The sequence below is a fragment of the Triplophysa dalaica genome, chromosome 4, assembly GCF_015846415.1.
Source record: "Triplophysa dalaica isolate WHDGS20190420 chromosome 4, ASM1584641v1, whole genome shotgun sequence".
Classification (NCBI taxonomy): domain Eukaryota; kingdom Metazoa; phylum Chordata; class Actinopteri; order Cypriniformes; family Nemacheilidae; genus Triplophysa; species Triplophysa dalaica.
The window spans coordinates 11,130,961-11,148,233 of NC_079545.1; the positions used below are offsets into that span (position 1 = coordinate 11,130,961).

Consider the following 17,273-nt stretch of genomic DNA (forward strand, 5'->3'; position numbering starts at 1 on the left):
CGACGTTCTCTCAACTGGCTTAAAAAGTTTTGGACAGATGGCCATGACGGATAGAGTTAGAATCAACTTCTGTGCCAAATGCAAAGGAGCTGTACATGTCATATCTGTTGCCCTCTGTATCCTGTCCGTTAGAAGCCACCTGTACAGGTACATGATGTCACACTCACAAACCCATAGATTATTGGTTAGCTCCACCGATTGAAGGTGGGACAGTCCATCAAAAGCCCGCTCAGGTATGGACCGCAAACAGTTGCTATTAATCTTCAACATTTGCAAGTTTACCAAAGCACCTAGGGAGGGAAGATCTAAAGTAGATATACAGTTTTCCGACACATCGAGGTGTGTTAGCGAAGAAGGTAAATGTGCCGGAAACCGAGATAATCTGTTCCCCTTAAGAGTTAGCATTCTCAATCTGGTCAGCCCCAGCAGCGCCCCTGGTTGAATGGCTCGTATCCGGTTATCATCCAGGTCCAGGCGTGTGAGATTCCCAAGCTGTCTCAGAGATCCAGCCATGATGTACGAGATCTGGTTCTCTTGGAGCTGAAGGGTCTCCAGACTCGAAGGCAGCCCTCGAGGAAATCGAGCCAGTTGGTTGTGTCCAAGGCTTAGCTCCTGTAGTTCAGAGTACGGCTGAAACATGTTGTCCACGTTGCAGAGACGATTCCGTGCCACGGACAGAACAGAGGTGCTTAGCGGGACGGAGCGAGGCAGAGTGAGCAGACCCAAGGACTCGCACAGAACAAGGTCACCGGGATGGGGACAGCAACAGCCTTTCGGACAAGGATACAAAATTCCACCAACTAGGAGATGCGAACGAAGAAAAAACAAGAGATAGAGAAGACTAGGACACATGTCTCACTTGAGGGAGAAAGAGTCCAGAAGAAGATTAAACAGATTTAATGAAAAGGAGAGAATGTAGAAAGAAATGCTGTTAATTCACTTTAAATCAATTGTTCAAACTCAAATGTTCTTTGTGTATCTTTGTACTCACCATTTGTGAGTTTCATATGACCGTTCAAATTTTAGTCTTTTTCTGCTTCACATCCTTAACCTCTTCTGTCTTTCTTCATGTCTTATCAGCGAATGGTCGGTGCTCACCCTGAAACTTCTGGGTAGCGGCCCATTAAACTTTAATGGCAGCCTTAAGGTTTTGTATTACCTGTTTTGTATCTTCTTCGCAATGTGAATTAATTGGGCACTCTAGTTCCTTTTCCCATGATACCAGATCAGTAGTTCAGTTGCTGTTAAAAACACACATTTAGTAACAAAAACATCATTTGATGGAGTACTTTTCAAGTTGGTGAATCGTAGGTAAGTCAATTGGTTATGTTGACCCAAGATCAACTTGTAAGTGCATGGGCCTCATTTATAAAGCCAAAATCCAGGGGAACGCTCATATTGATAAAAACAGTCTTTGACTTGGAAAAGTGCTTTGGAAATATAAGTCATTCTTGCTGCTCGTAAAGGATTTGACGGTGAGAGGAGCTCTTTTATATGTCAATGATATTAATTAGACACTGTTAAATGGCGGAGATTTGAATCTGCGCAATTTTAAGATTATTTGCAATGTATAGATTACACATCTGAAACAGAGGCGTGCAATAAACACACGTTTTCTGTGCGTACGTTCGTTCTATGAATCACATGTCCGTACTTTGAGAAAACTTAGGGCGTTTTTTGCGCAACATTTTAGAAATGAGGCTCACTGAGTGTACGTGTCACTTTCTCCTGAAGTAGTGCGAGCTTTAAGTATTTCAAGAATTATTTAACACCTTGTGAACAAAAGAAGAGGAAATTTGAGACGTTTTTTTCTGAGCTCAAGTTTCATTCTCATGTAGGCATCAGTGCTTATCTTTGATGTCTACTCCAGTGAATACATGCTAGCACTTGGCCTTGTGCCATGGTAATGGGGTTTTAATTTCAATTATTTGCATTGAGGTAGTTATAAATCTATTGAAGGCTGATATCATCACTGGGACAAAAAGCCCCACATATTTTGAAAGGTGAGAACATTATTTTATTAGACAGACCCTTTTGACTAAAGTCTTACATAGTCCTTACTGTTAAAATTTGAGACTCTTAAAATTTTGAACACTTTAGTAATGACTCATTTTTGACTTGAGTTTCACAATGAATTGTCTGGTGCTAGTACTTTCCATCATGTCCGCGTCTTTTGCTTTCAGTCTTGAAGGAGAACTGTCTGGAAAGACTCTTGGAATGAACTTCTGAAATATTGATTGGAGGTTGTATGGATGTGACAAAAGCTGCCGCCATCAAGCTCGTCTGGGTTAAATTTCATTCACTACAGCCAACACAACTCTGGATTATAACATTTGAGAAACTCTTGATATGCTTTCAATGTAGCCGTTCTGTTGGGCGTTAGACAAACTATATTATGAACTAGGGAGGAAACAATATACTGGTAATGTCAATAACTTTGATATTGAAAACCATGATTATTAACCTTATATTAATACTACATATGTGGTAAATATTGTAAATAATCCAGCACCCATTAAAAATCTTGCTTTAATAGTCACAAACTATATTTTAAGTGTTAAGTTAAAAAACAAATTCAATAGTTATCGTTATAAAATATTTAACACAATTTCAGCTGACCACAATAACCATATAGTGAAAATCTGATGCCATGACAGCCCCATAATAATGTAAATCCTGTAAATGTAATGTAAATCAAACAGATTGAGATAAAAGTTTATTATAATGATTAATAAACATAACGGAGAAACATGGAGCAAACAAATTAAATTCAACATTGAGGAAAGTTTAGATAAAATAAAATCGACAACACCAGATAACAAACTCAGGAATGATGACTACATCATAAATCGTGGAAGACTAATAATATAAAGATTAGATTAAAATTTGATTTATAACATAATCGAAGAAAACTGGTCTGAAAAAACTACAGAATAAAGACAAGAATTTCAAATACATTTGGTCAGGTCTTCAAGCTTATTTTAAATATATATTAATGTTGTCAATTAGCAATTTATTTGTTCTTTTAATGAAAATGTATATTTAAAGACATAAGAAATGACTTTGCCACAAACACACAAATAATAAAGGTTGCCAAACAAACAAAACAGGGTATTAATTTTGATTCATTTAAGATTCATTTACCGAACAGCTGAAAAAGTTTTGAATCAATGTTGTTTCTAGTTATAGGTGAAAAACTCTCATGCTATGGAAGGATTGGCATTTCTTAGGTGACAAGTACAGACCAGAGGCTGACTGGAGGTGCCATTTGAGGTGCTCGGTGGAGGGTTCTTTGGTTCATCTTTCTGCATCTCCACCTCTTCAACATCCACCACCTGCTGGACTTCCTTTGGCTTGGGCCGTGGGTCTTTCCCTTCCTTTTCCCCCACTAATGCTTTAGTGGGTTCTCGTAGGGGCTTGCCGCTAGTCGTCTGGCCATCCTGGTGATGGGGCTTAGTCTGCTGTGGCTTCTCCATGGCTTTATTTGGTTGATTTATGTATTTCCTGGGTGTGTAGGTCTTCGGTGGATAATAGGCCTCCAGCTTGCGTTTGTGGCTCATTGCTGAGGCACAGCAGACGATGAAGATAATAACTACTAAGAGACAAGTCACGACGATGATGAGGAGCATGTTTTCTTTCAGGAAGTCCACCAAGTCGTTGAAGATGAAGTCTTTGATGCGGATGAAGGTGGCGGTAATGTTTGGAGCAGGGGAGGGGGATGGGGGGATGTGTGTGGTTCGAGGGATGGGGAAGATGAGTTCGGGTTCGTCTCCGCTGCCCTCCATGGATGCGTTGAACGGGATGGCTTCAGAGAAGCAAGTGCTGCACCAAAGAGCAATCGTGAGCACACAGAGATATCGCAGAGAGTTGGAGAGTGACATACTTTCTTTAAAGACCTGTGCGAACACACAAACATGATTGTTAAAAGTCCTTCCTTGCATGTTTCTAACAAAACAGAATGTGAGCAGTTCTTATGTGTCATCAAGGCAGATATATATATACAATTTCCTATTTTATTATTGACATACAATTTTTTTCTATCAGCTAAACAAGAAATAAATGAAAAAAGAGAGGGAAATATACTCTAATAAACATTATAGATGGTTTGAAAGCAACAACAGTAACAAAGGTTACTGCGCATGCACGTTTTCGTGGCCTAAACTTAATTTTGTGTACATATCCGCAAAGAATATAGTCTCTGCAGATTATCTCTGATAACAAGCAAAATAAATAACAAGTGAATTATATTAGCTTCCAAGTTAAAGCCAGCCAATATTTTTTTGGGGTTTCCTGTAGAAGAACCGTTGCATGGCTAAACTTAAATGCGACAAAGTTACACGACGCACTTAACAAATTGTTTATTTAATAAAATCGTTATACAATAAAATATTACAACAAATTACAATTAATATAAATTTAATAAAATATAAATAGTGATATTATCCACTAGCCCGATCGATCAACAAACGCATTCAGATGAAACCATCTATAACCATGTTTGGTATTATCAAGTCAGCATGAAACAAAAGTTGTGGTTGTGTTTTTGTTTGTGACATATGTCCTAATGAAACAATTTCCAGAAAAAATAGGGCATGACTGATTTCGTCCTTTGCTCACTGGAAGATGGAAGCCTGGCCATTGGACAGTCAGTAGATTTTGAGGGCACCTGAAGTAAAAAAATGACCTCCACTAAAAGTTTATTTAAAATAAAAGCAATATTCTATAAAAATGTTTTAATTGTCAGTTTTGATTTCAGTGCCTTTGTGCAGGGCATGAACTCACAGATACAATTTGATGTATGTGAATATATATAGATATCTAAACGTTCATCTGACAAGTACTGTTGCTGAATCGGAAGGAAGCTTACTTATAAAATCTCTTTTGGTTTCCTTTAGTCAGCGTTGGTAAACACTCAACGATGCACAGATCCTACGGCAGATACTTACAGTATGTGAATTGTTTTGTCTTAAATATGCATTGTGGGAATTTTTGTTTCAGATGACAAAATGTTAAGACACTGAATCATTTGTGCGGGTTCTGCGGATGTTAAAGGTTATTGAACCATACAACCTTACCAAGAAGCTTTAAGAAATCTTTTTAAATATTTAAATCAAAAATCATAATATGTGTTACGGATCTAAAACATTTACACAATTTCAGAAATGGTGCCATGTTAAACTAAATAAGAGTCAGAATATTACATATCAACAAGTGTAAGCTTGCAGTGCAGAACATATTTTAATGTTTCTGTAGCCTTGCAGGAGTGCTATTCCTGACACATCTAGTTATTACTTATTTGGGGCGGAGGCAGAAGGAGTTCAGGCCTGGCTTGTAATTTCCCAGCCTGGTTTACGCCACCCGCTCACCACAGAAAAGCAAAAGAAGGGGCAGTTATAGATTTCTGAGGGTGAAGCAAGGCGTGGGACAGCTGTAGCTCTCAAGCCTGTATTTACAGCACAGCTGCAATGAAATGGGCAGAAGACCAATGAGACTATTTCGGCCCCCCATAAGAACACACGTACGTATAATATACATTGTTAATTCATCGTGCAATACAAAATAAGTTATTTAATATTTTAGAGGTACTTTAGTTATGCAACGCAGTAAAAATTGGAAATTTTACCATTAGGTGAAAAGGTTCCAAAAGATTAGGTTGAAAAAGAGGTATTTCCAAATGAGTGACACCACCATAACCACATGAGTATCATCCAATGGAATAATATCTCCATATGCATTTAATTATTTAAAAATGTATTTCTATTAAGTGTACACCAGATCCGACTAACCAGAACCACACAACCTTTTTGAAATAGTATCACAGCTGTCTGTTCAACTGGAAATCATGTCAAAATTAAATGCGTGTTCAGCTGTATTAATAATAATGTGTTGTACATAATGAGTTTAATCCTACTTTGTAGATTATGAATGGAAAGCTGGTAAAGGTATTGTTCAGTAACTAACTATCTAGGTGGTCCTGCCACACAGGTTGAAACCTGTGCCCATCGCTACATGTGCAACAGACTAAACTACACCCAGGATATTACCATTACATTCATAAGGCCTGCAAATTAGCAATAGATTATTTAAAAATCTTAGAGGCTGTCTGAAAGTCTTAGAAAAGCAAGAGTATCATAGAACCATTAGAGAAAAAGACAAAACAACTAACAGAAAAAATAAATAGTAAACAAATTGTGATAAATATTCCTCACACACGACCTTTAGACAATTAAACATTTAGACAATTATTCAAAAATATTTTTTAAATGTTTTATATGCTCTACAGCGCATAAAGAAAACATAAAACATACTCACAGCTGTATTGTTGCTTCTGCTCTGTGAAGTAATTTGATAAATTATAATAAAATCAAAAATAGCTACTGTAAAATAGTTGCCCGTGTTGTCCTGAAAAGTGTCTGGCAGTTTCTGGCCATGTGGGTTTCCCTAAAAAATCAGTTGAGGATCATTTGTAAGGGATACTTCCCTCCTTCTTTTTCCATCTCCTCCCTCCCTCTCTCTCTCTCTCTCGCCTAACACGCTTTTGTAGAGCAGAGGTCCAAGAGAACTGCATTCACCAAAAAGAAAAAAACTCAAAACATGTAGTTTAAAATAATATGTGCCTTTCCTTCATTCACGTCATCAGAGATTAAACACCCATTGAATGTTCAAATGAACATATAAGTATTGCTTGAATTTAATGATTTAAATCATTTCTGACATCTTGTAGTGCCATCCCAAAAAGGGAAAAAACTCACTCACGTAACTTCTCTGGGTCTGTTCCACATTTGTGGAATGATCTGGCCACTGTTACAAGATCAGCAGATTCTGTAGCCATCTTTAGAAATCAGTTGAAAAAACATCTCTTCCGTCAGCACCTGATCGATTAGTTCTGACTTCTATCTCTTTTCTACTCTTTCTATTAAAAAAAAAACGTATTGATTTGTTTTCTGTGGTAGCCTATATGAGAGCATTTTTACTGCGCTTATGCTTTTTGTTGTCCTTATGTTGTTCCAGTTGCTTTCATTGTTAACTTCATTTGGATAAAAGCGTCTGCTAAATGACCAAATGTATGTAAATTAATGCAGATAACATTAATGGGGTAAAACAGCACACTATTTATTTCTAAATAACTAAAAGCTGAAATCCAAGAGCAAAAACATTGCTTTTTAATAGGTCACAAATGTATAGACTGTACATATATGACACCAAGATACATAATCCATATAAATCTAATTTGTTTATACATTTAAAAAAAATGAACAAACAGATCCTAAATGTAATAAACTGACAGTTTATTAAAGCTACCTTTTCTTTGAAATACTGTTCTTAGTCACAACGTTTTCCCAAATTATAGCATACTTCGTTTACTTTGGTCAAGGCATTTTTATTTCAAACACGCATACAATGTAAAAGTATTCAGTAAAAATATTTTTTTCGTGCTTTACATGCATGTACATTCACAATGATAATATGTTACACTCCGAACGTATAAGGCTGTGAAGAATCTCAAACATCACTTACTTAAAGTAAATTATATAGCACAAGTTTAACCTCAGATAGGAATAGAACATATTCTACAATATATTTAGCAACACATTCTGCCAAGCTTAACTAAAGCCTACACTTTTTAAGACAGCAGTACGGTTTTTCTACGCTGAAAGGATTCAATAAAGATTATTAAAAGTGTTTTAGGCATAAAATCATGAAATAATACAATATAAAACAAGTTATTAAAATATAAACGAACCAAGTTGTTAAGGTGCATTACTGCACAACAACAACAAAAAATGTTTTTAGCAACACTTACAAAAACAACGAATATAGTTTGAATACAGAGCTTTCCTGTAGCTCAGTAGTAAGAGCATTTCGTTAACAACGCAAGGTTGTGGGTTCTATCCCATGGGATTGCAAATACCCATGTTAAATGTAAAGGATAAAGCAATGTAAGTTGCTTTGGATAAAAGCATCTGCCAAATGCATAAATGTAATATAGATGCTCTTTCTCATTTAGTGAGAAACTCGCCAGGAAACCCTAGCATTGTTTTGATCATAAGCAACAGAAAGCAGACGTTTCTAGAGCTGCGCCTGCATGGGTTGCACAATGAGACAGTTCATCATTAATTTAAATATGACAGTGCCTATAAGTCAGAAAGAAGGTGAATAGGGTCGATCCAAATATTGATATAAGCTTTAAAAGGTACTTGCGTAGAAAGCACAGTGGATGTGTTTCCCACCCTTACAATAAATATGAAATTGTGTCCCTGCACTGTTTTGGGGAAGTGTGTTCACTTGACATTTCTGTCCTCCTTGCATTTCGAAAAACAAACATGATGCATGTCAATGTGATTTTTGTGAAATGAACTTTACTTCTAAAGTGGGCCCTCTGTATCAGGAAGAAAACTGTTGAGGGTGAGATTATCTCCATCAGGATCTCCATCCTCACCGTTGGGGATTAAAGCTCCATTACTTTTGGGGTGTCTCGGCTTCGGGACAGGGTGATCAGTATCGTTCATCAAAGCAGAAATACAAACCATCTCAGTCTCCTGGAGAAGACGTGATTTGTATCTGTATCTGTATGTCGAGAGCTTCGTAGCCAGACAGATGGTGCTAATGATGAAGATGGTTGTCACGGCAGCTACTGAGGCGATGGCGATAAGGCATCGGCTCACGAGCCCATCTCTATTCAGAGAGGCGGTGGGACACGGAAGAGCCTTTGAAGTCTGTTTTGTAGTGGTAGTTTTTGCTTTAGAAGCCGTTGTGTGCATTTCAGTCACCTTACCAGGCAGTGGCGAAGCAGGAAGCGTGGGGGCAGTACTTCCTGTTTGTGTAATGCGTCCAGTACTGGCATTTCTTACGGGTGCTTGGGTGTACAAAGTTGTCTCATTACCTTTTGACGGATGGACCGTCATACTCTCAGTTCCTGCAGTGTGGTTACTTTTTTCAGAAGTCTCGTTCACTTTGCTTTCTCGGGTGTGGTTCATATCTGAGGCATGTTGATGATCCGAGCTCATCCTTGAGATATCTCCAGTTTCCTCTGTCGCATGTGTTGTGTATGAAGCCAAAGGTTGTACAGTGGTCAACTGTATAGCCTGAGCTTCAGTTACATTTGCTGTACTGTCATTGTTTTTAGTGAACATTGGGTTGAGACCGATATCCCTCTTCATCCGGAGATATCTTGACCTGACCGAAGTGCTCGCAGCGAGCAGCAAAACAAGAACTGACAAACACAGCCGATTAGTCACCATTGTCATCTGCACCAAAAAAAAGACAAAATGTTGCAATCGTGGTTTGAACGCACAAATAAAGCACACAAACTTGTCTTTACCTTCAAAAGAAGCATCCACATGCAGTCATAAGCATGTTACTATTAGAGAATGTGTTTTAAACTAAGCCCGTTTGTATTCAACAAAGAGGAACTTTGAAACAATGACAATTCAGTACTCTGGTCCAATAATAGGAGGACAAAAATTCATACACTAACAGACGTTGCTTGTACTCCTCACATGCTGGTTAGTAAATGGCAAACATGTGGTGTGGCCATATTATTGAATAACTTTTACGCTCACTTAAACTCCCCAATTTCTTATTTTACAATTATATCAACTTAACATTTGTGAAATGTCTATCCTTAACATTTTTCAAATATTTCAATACATTCCGTTTAATGATTTCAAACCCACAAATCACATTAACTTATCTTTACCTTTAATGTTTTTGGGGGGAACTCAAGCCTATAGTTAAAATCAAAACAACACTGACCTTTAGTTTATACGTTGACCTGATGCCGATCTGGAGGTCGATATAAATGTTAAACCCCTCGCTGTGTACGGCAGAAAATGTAACGATGTCTCCAAACCAGCGTGAAAATACAGGAAGTAGAGTTGCAAAGTGTGAAGCTAAAACTGAGGTTTTCAAACTCTGACGCAAACGCAATGAGCAAGGCGCTATTTTAAATATCACATCTTACTTCCCTAAACCAGTGAGGTAGGACAGAAACCATATTTAAATGATCACATCCTCCCATTGAGAAGCTCAACATGGACACAGTAAGAGACGACGCACATTCAGTTTACTTTTTTATTTTCTGGTATTCTGTAAGACTCTTTATACTCGAACCAGATGAACAAACAAAAATGGAACAGTTATCCACAAAACTGCATTCTCAATTTCCTCCCGTTCTATTTGATTTTTGATCACTGAAAACATTCAAGGCTCACAGTGTGCATAATGGTGTGGGGAAAAGTGGAATTATTCTTTAAAATCATCGGAATCCAAATGAAAAGCCTCCCTACAGCAAAAGAAAAGATAGGAAAAATAAAAAAGTATTTACAAAGCATCAAAATCAGCATTTTCCTGCATTCTTTTCAACCTACAATAACCCCTGGCATTCATTTCAATAATTTGCTGCTTTAAAAAAACAGTTAAGGCCACGTCATAAAAGCCTTCTGATCTAAAGGCCTCCTAAACACTCATGATCATTGAAAGCCACAGATGGACCAATCACAAGTCCCGTAAATGGTAGGAATCATGAAGTGTTGCAAATTTTTAGGCCCAAGGAAGTCCAATCTAGCTGTACAACCCATCGTCGTGTATTGTTCACATCTTCGCTGACGTTTCATGACGTTCCTCAGCCCTACTGTCGTTTCAAACATAATTCCATCTTGGCACATCTTACCCATAAATACGGCCCCTACATTTCCAAAACTTAAACTTTATCAAAATTGCACTGAAGAAGAGCGAAAACATGCGTGCGCGACAGAGCAGAAAAAGAAGGACGTCAGAGGTATGGCTGTGATGTTGACATATCTCAGGATTTCTTTCGAATCAACTTCCTGCAGGTTGGTTGGTTGTTGCGAGATGAGAAGGTGGTTGGACTTTTATTCTAATACTGTGAACCATGTGGAGGTGTTTTCAGGCAGTGATTCAAAGAGTGAGATACGTGGAAGAAAAAAAACGACACAGATTTGCATTCCACTCTTGTTGGCATAGAAACAACACAACCCAAAAACGGATGTCATCACACCATACATGTGGCATACGAGACATGACTATTACGGTAACATAAAAAAAACGACCAGACTTGAGTCGTCGCTAGAGAGATGTTGGTTCTGCTTGGCTAGGAGAGCAGGGCGGACAATTATTTATTGAAGAAACTCTTTAGGAAAAGGAAGTCAGTCATGACTCACTGCATTGCAGGCAGATGCAACCTACGACACAGTATAAAGCTGCGAATGACTGATGAAGCCTCCAGCAAATTTAGTTTCAGACAGTGTGGGTGCCACAATTCAAGCTTTACAGAAAGAATCAAGAAAGCAAAGCGAAGACCTGTACACCAACAGCGAAGCACTTATGGTGTTGCTTATAGACCTGAACAAACACCTGACTAGCCATCCTGAGTCCACAGTCAGAGTAAAGTAGTTTAAGTCGGTAAAGAAAAGATCAGCTACATTTTGGAAACATTTAAGAGACCCTACGCCACCTACTTAAAGCTAATGGACATCTATGCCCCCAATTTTTGCTTCTGAGATTTTCATTCTGTTTTGGGAAAAGAAACTTAAACACTACGGAATGAGACCTGCACCCAGAAAAAAGTGCCGATATGTATTAATATAGGGGACGTTCATAAACAAATTAAGGCTCTTTGCATGCATTAAGCCATTATAAGCAATTTGAGTTGTAAGAATCATTTTGATATTTAGTCTACAGTATCATTACACTTTTGACATGGGTCGCGAATAATCATCAGTGGAGATTTGTCAAATTTTTAAATTCTACGTGTTTTCTAAGCTTGTTAAAATCTTTCGTTTTTAACACCTTCAACAGTGATGAACGTATCCAATGATTCCCCTCCTCTCATTACTAGCATACTACTTTGTCCCTTATAAGTACATCATTGAGATAGAGAAAAGCTAATCAAATACTGTCAGCAAGGTGCTTACAAATTTGTCAAGTCGGAAGAGCGAGAAGGGCGATTTCAATACTGATGGCTGCTAGCCCTGAGCTCATCAAGTTCATGTAACTGCTTCACAATGCAATTGGTCATAATCATTTTAATAAGAAAAACAAAAACTTAAGACCATTCAAGAACACCAGATAAAACACAGCCATTACAGAAAGATTTGGAGTGAGACCGAGTAAAAGCTAAATGGGGAGAGATTTTCAGTTGCTTCTCATTTCCAAATGGAAATCTGTAAACAGGTTTTTGGGGGATTGCAAATGGAAGTAACTATTTATCTTGGAATGTTGTTTGGAGTCTTTGTAAGGCAGGCTTTAGACGGAACGCTGTCATGGTGATTGGCAGTGACGGGTCCCGCCCACCTGGCCAATGGGATATCCTGAATAGAAAGAAAGGGGAGGGAGTACGGGTTCCTTTAGTTGTCCATTTTAGACAACTGCTCCTCAAGTTTGGCAATTCTTTGATCCTGACTGCTGACCAGCTCTCGGAGAGATTTGATTTCTTTTAAAATCTCGTCCATCTTGCCTTCGTTTTTCTGTGGAGGAAGAACCAAAGTGTTAATATTCAGGATCACAGTCTTGATACAGTCAATTTAAAATTCTATTCTATTCCAACATCAATGTTAACCCATAAACACAAACAAAGGACAAAAAAAAACTCTGTCTAAAATCTAATAGCAACCTTTTGTTTCCTATTGGCCTACTGAACAAATTACCTTATTTTAATGTTGTTATAAGATTTTTGAAATAAATTTAAATAAACCGGGTTTTACTATATTATACAGTAATAATATTATACCGTATATTAACCGTTACCAAATGAATGATAATTGTTACTAACTTACAGTTCTTATGGAAAACAAACCTAAGGTGGCTATGCTTAGGGATGCTAAAGACTTTATGGTGACAAAGATAAGTTTCACATTATAATATAGCGTATGTCCATATTTAACTACTGTATAGCGGGCCGAAGCTATAGAGTTGGTTAATGTGTAGGTATGATGCAGCTAATGCTGGTGTGTCTGAAGGGCGGGACGACTGCTCCTGTGATTACAGCCCTGAGCGGAGGGAGCAGAGTTTAGAAGGCACAGCGCACATGTGGGGTTGCTGTCATGTGGTAAAATGGGGATGCGGTTGGAGGTTGGACCTACAGTTGAACATCTATCTCAGATGACTGTAAAACCATTACATGAATTAAAAGGAGAAGTTGCCTTGAACAACACAAACATTGTTGTGACTGCAGTATTATCCAAATCAGAAGTAAAAAAACAGTTTATTATACAGCTTAAAAAGAATATAGAGTATAGAGACTGTAGTATGACCCAAACCAGAGAATAACCAAGAATGTTTCTAATACAGATTTGAGGGTATTATGGGTAATTTAACATAAAAGTTACACAAAAAATGGGACAGAGCATTTCTGAAAGGTTTTGCGTAACAGATAATGTTGTCAAAAAAACTTCTGATCACATAGCTTTGCATAACCAATTACGTAGTAGTTGGTGATGTCACTTGGTGTAAACCTGAATTTGTGAAAACGGCGAAATGATGTGCATGCTCATAATGTGTTGATAATGTGATAATGAGATCATTTTCAAAAAACAAAACCCAACCCAGCTAAAACCAAACATTTTTTTTTTTAAAGTTATTAAAAAGTATTACCATAGAGTAGAGTTTTTACTATAGTTCAAATCAGAAAAAACATTTTTGTTCATAGATTTGAGGGAATTTTGGCACAGTTTACAATTTAGGAAGGTTTGAACAGTACTGATAAAAAAACAAAAATAATATAAAAAAACCCGGAGGACCGAAAACAGGTAAGGTTAGAGTCTATAAATCTCACTCACAATAGATGGCGTGGAGTTGGCAGTCTTGTTGGCAGGGGCGGTGTTCTCCGTGTTCTTGGTCAACTTGTTGTCCAGGACATTTTTCTTGACCACTTTGAGATCACGGTTCTTGCCCGGGACATATCCGTTTTTCAGGGATATGAGGATGGGGTCGCCATTTTTTCCATCGAACCAGTCTTCAGCCTCCAGGGCGGCATCGGGTCCCGCCGTGTCTGGGTACAGGTCGTCCTGAAACAAGTCCGACTGACGGAGGGAAAGGTGTTATTAATGATTGTATTCACAGTCAGTTATTAAATGTAGTGACGATATGAGTTTGTTTTGGTTTTATTTTTGCTAAGTTTCAAATATAAATGTTTTTCGTCACAAGCTTAGAGTTTAACCCACGGAAGTACTTTACATTTGATTACTTTATCAATGGTTGCATATGCTTTTTTGAGCTATAACTTTGGGACCTATATATGGACATGGGGAATGGTATCATGTTGAGTAAATGATGAGCAGTTTTTCATTTACTTCCTTTAAAAAGTGAACAACTCCTTCTTTATATAATGCTGACTTCCCTAAAGTTGTTGCCTTCATACAGTGCTAAACAACTCCTGCCGGTACCAATGGTGTCACTACGGTTTATGACGTAAATGCTCTGAAATTTAAAGCCAAATAATATACTGAACTTGGATTCGAATCAACTGTATAAAACCAAGTGTGAAAACAGTCAAACTGCAATTTCAAAACAGGGTCATGTGAACCAACACGGTGGGGGAAACTTAAGCTGAACAGGAAGAAGTATTTGTGGCTCAGGATGTGCTGTCCTGCCTTCAGCGTTTGTAATGTGTAGCCTTTAAAACAACACAGCAAAAGAAAACAAGAGGCTCACTTTTCTTGGCACAGTCATGATGATAGGCTCACACTTTCTCTCATGCAGTTTGTAAAACCTGAGAACACACACACACACACAAAGGTCTGTTATAGAAAACATCCACAAGGGTTGCAGACGTTAGTCCGTGACTCACCATACACAAAAGAACATAATGTAAGAGTTTAATAAAACACCAAACGTACACCCCCAAACTGACCTCTAGTCATGTTTCTCTTCCTCTTAGAAATGACTTTTAAAGGCCTAAGGGTCTTCTAGACTGACATGGTTTAGTGCTGCCCTCTATTGGCAGGATTTGCAAGCTCGATGAATGTCTGCTGATAAATTTTGGCTATAAACCCCACATTAAATCTTAGCAACAGATCAAATAACATATATTTATATATTAAATAGAAAATATATATTGCATATTCAAAAGTAAATAATTCATAGATTCACAGATTTGTTTAGATTTATTCACGGGGGAGGGGTACTAACAAAAATAGGCCTTTAGTTCTTCATGCTAATTGTAATTTCTATAATATATATTATTTTTGCCGTCAAAGACGACCCAGACATATGTTTGACAGGTTTCTGCAGCACATCCACACACACATAGCTAGTGAAATGTAGCATTCATTTTACAGTTGTAATTGCGCACCTTGCAATCTCACACTTGTTGACGTCCAGCCCTCTCTTTGGCATGTATCCCATGCCTCTCTGGGGCTCCTTGGTGGTAAAAGTGCTGAGGTAATGGACAAAAGGAGCCTCGTCCGTGATCTCGAAGTAACGGATGCTGCTGTCCCCCTATCAGAGACCAAGCTTCAGTTAGACACGGTACAAAGCAATAGCAGTATAGAATGTTAAAAAACGTAGTACTCTGATATAAACACAGGGCAAGATTTACTAAACAGGACAAGAGATCACAATTTAAAAACAGCGCCGAGTGGAGATTCCTGCGGGTGACTTATTAACAGGCCGCAAATTAAAAACACAGGACATTAATTCATTCCTATAATGTCAAACACAATCTCGCAAAAGAAGCGCAAATTATCGCAGGGTTTAAAACGTGCTTTTTGGGGCGTTAAATAAAGCCGAAAATACCAGTACAATGACGAGCACCTCTCCAAAAATGTAACAGCGCGTCAATGCAGCTCGGGTCACAAGTGCTGTGATTGGTCTGCTTGAACCCTCTCCCTGCAGGTAAAAAAATCTGCGATAGGGTCGGGTTTATTGCATTTCCCAAGGAATTATCTAAATAAATTATGTGTTTTTCTGTATTAAACAACTCAAGCTGCAAAAGTGGCTGTTTATTTGCTGCTATCACTGCTAAATGCAGTTTAGCTCTCATGCAGCTTACACCATAGACATATATATAACTAGACGCTGCATTGTTCGCTGGATCGTATGTCAACGCAGGCACCATATTGGTGAGGGCAAAAATTCTTGAGTAGAACCATAAAGAAGATTGTTTGGTAAATCCGCAGCCCTCTCTGCTTCATATAATGGGAGTATATGGGGTCCGCCGTTCTAAGAGTTCCTAAAGCACATGATTCCAAAAAGCGGCTTCTGGAGACATGTTGACGTTTTGTGAAGTGACTCGCTCAATAAATCATAAATTTGAAAGCCATTTTTAATAATATTAGCCATACTGTACAGCCTCAACACTCCATTTCTGCAGGTGGCACTAAACGCACCAGACACTGCAGTGTTTCCCCTATGTTTACGGCTTTGGGGGGGTCTCTATATTTTCTATATTTCTATGACGTTGTGGCGGACGACCGGACAATACTTCACTTTCAAATAAATCATATTTAATCAATTGAGCCCAGTCGAACATCTAACGTTTTATCAGGCCATTTATTTTATATTCAGATACCCACAATTTGTAGGCACTCGTGCTCAAGCGAAGTCCTAGTGGCCTATTTTAATAAAACTACTGACAACTAAATGTCACAACTGAAAATAATTTATAATGAGCAGAAGTACTTACAAAGTTACTAACAAGTAGCATTTTCATGCCATTCATACTTGAACTGATTCTAAATAATCCCAGATTAAAACATGATTCATTATGAAATGCTCTTAACATGCTACTTATTAATGCTATTGATATTATTAATTTACATCAATTTACCTGCTCTAGGTGTCTGCAGGTCTCTATATGCGACGCGTCTTTGGCGGGAGAAGCAGCATTTACGGAGCATTTAAAGTGAAATGCGTTTGGCACTATACGAAGATATTAAAGATATCAGCCAAATATTGTCAAGATTAATTTCACCTACATCTCGGATAGCCTGAGGGTGAGTAAATAAATGGCAAGTTGTAGTTTTTGGCTGAACTATCCCTTTAATTTTAAAGTAGCTATAATCCAGACACGAAGCAACAATAGACATGGTAAAGTTGTACTCTATACGTATATCGTAAACCATTAAAATATGTTAAGAAATGTAAATGTTATTGTGCTTTTAATGCTGAAAAGGCGCAGCTCTCCCATTGGGTTCAGTGGGCTTTTACTGCACTGTTGCCCTCACCAATATGGTGCCATTATTGACATATCACAGCAGTGGAGCAAAGCAGCCAATGCACAGTCTATTTATATATCTCTATGGAGTACACAA

At 38.0% G+C, this 17,273-nt stretch overlaps 3 protein-coding genes across 4 annotated transcripts in view; all 3 read right to left on the bottom strand.

The window, feature by feature from the left end:
- Positions 1-2,962: 2,962 nt before the first annotated feature.
- Positions 2,963-6,421, bottom strand: LOC130419479 (transmembrane protein 119-like). The gene is made up of 2 exons (XM_056746260.1): positions 6,313-6,421; positions 2,963-3,896 (listed from the first exon to the last, which is right to left on the bottom strand). Exon 2 carries the CDS (start codon positions 3,879-3,881, stop codon positions 3,201-3,203), a length of 681 nt encoding a protein of 226 aa, XP_056602238.1. The 5' UTR covers positions 3,882-3,896; positions 6,313-6,421; the 3' UTR covers positions 2,963-3,200.
- Positions 6,422-7,140: 719 nt separating this feature from the next.
- On the bottom strand, positions 7,141-9,917 carry selplg (selectin P ligand). Its single transcript, XM_056745503.1, has 2 exons — positions 9,757-9,917; positions 7,141-9,248 (listed from the first exon to the last, which is right to left on the bottom strand). The coding sequence occupies exon 2, from the start codon at positions 9,246-9,248 to the stop codon at positions 8,367-8,369; it is 882 nt and encodes a 293-aa protein (XP_056601481.1). The 5' UTR covers positions 9,757-9,917; the 3' UTR covers positions 7,141-8,366.
- Positions 9,918-10,060: 143 nt separating this feature from the next.
- The window catches only part of LOC130419079 (coronin-1C-A), a 36,903-nt gene continuing 29,690 nt past the window's right edge, over positions 10,061-17,273 (bottom strand). For both annotated transcript variants that reach the window (XM_056745502.1, XM_056745501.1), the window contains exons 8-11: positions 15,314-15,459; positions 14,674-14,731; positions 13,800-14,042; positions 10,061-12,488 (exon numbers count right to left, since the gene is read on the bottom strand). In XM_056745502.1, coding sequence (XP_056601480.1) covers positions 12,369-12,488; positions 13,800-14,042; positions 14,674-14,731; positions 15,314-15,459 — 567 coding nt within the window. In that variant the 3' untranslated portion in view covers positions 10,061-12,368. The remainder of the gene's footprint in view (positions 12,489-13,799; positions 14,043-14,673; positions 14,732-15,313; positions 15,460-17,273) is intronic.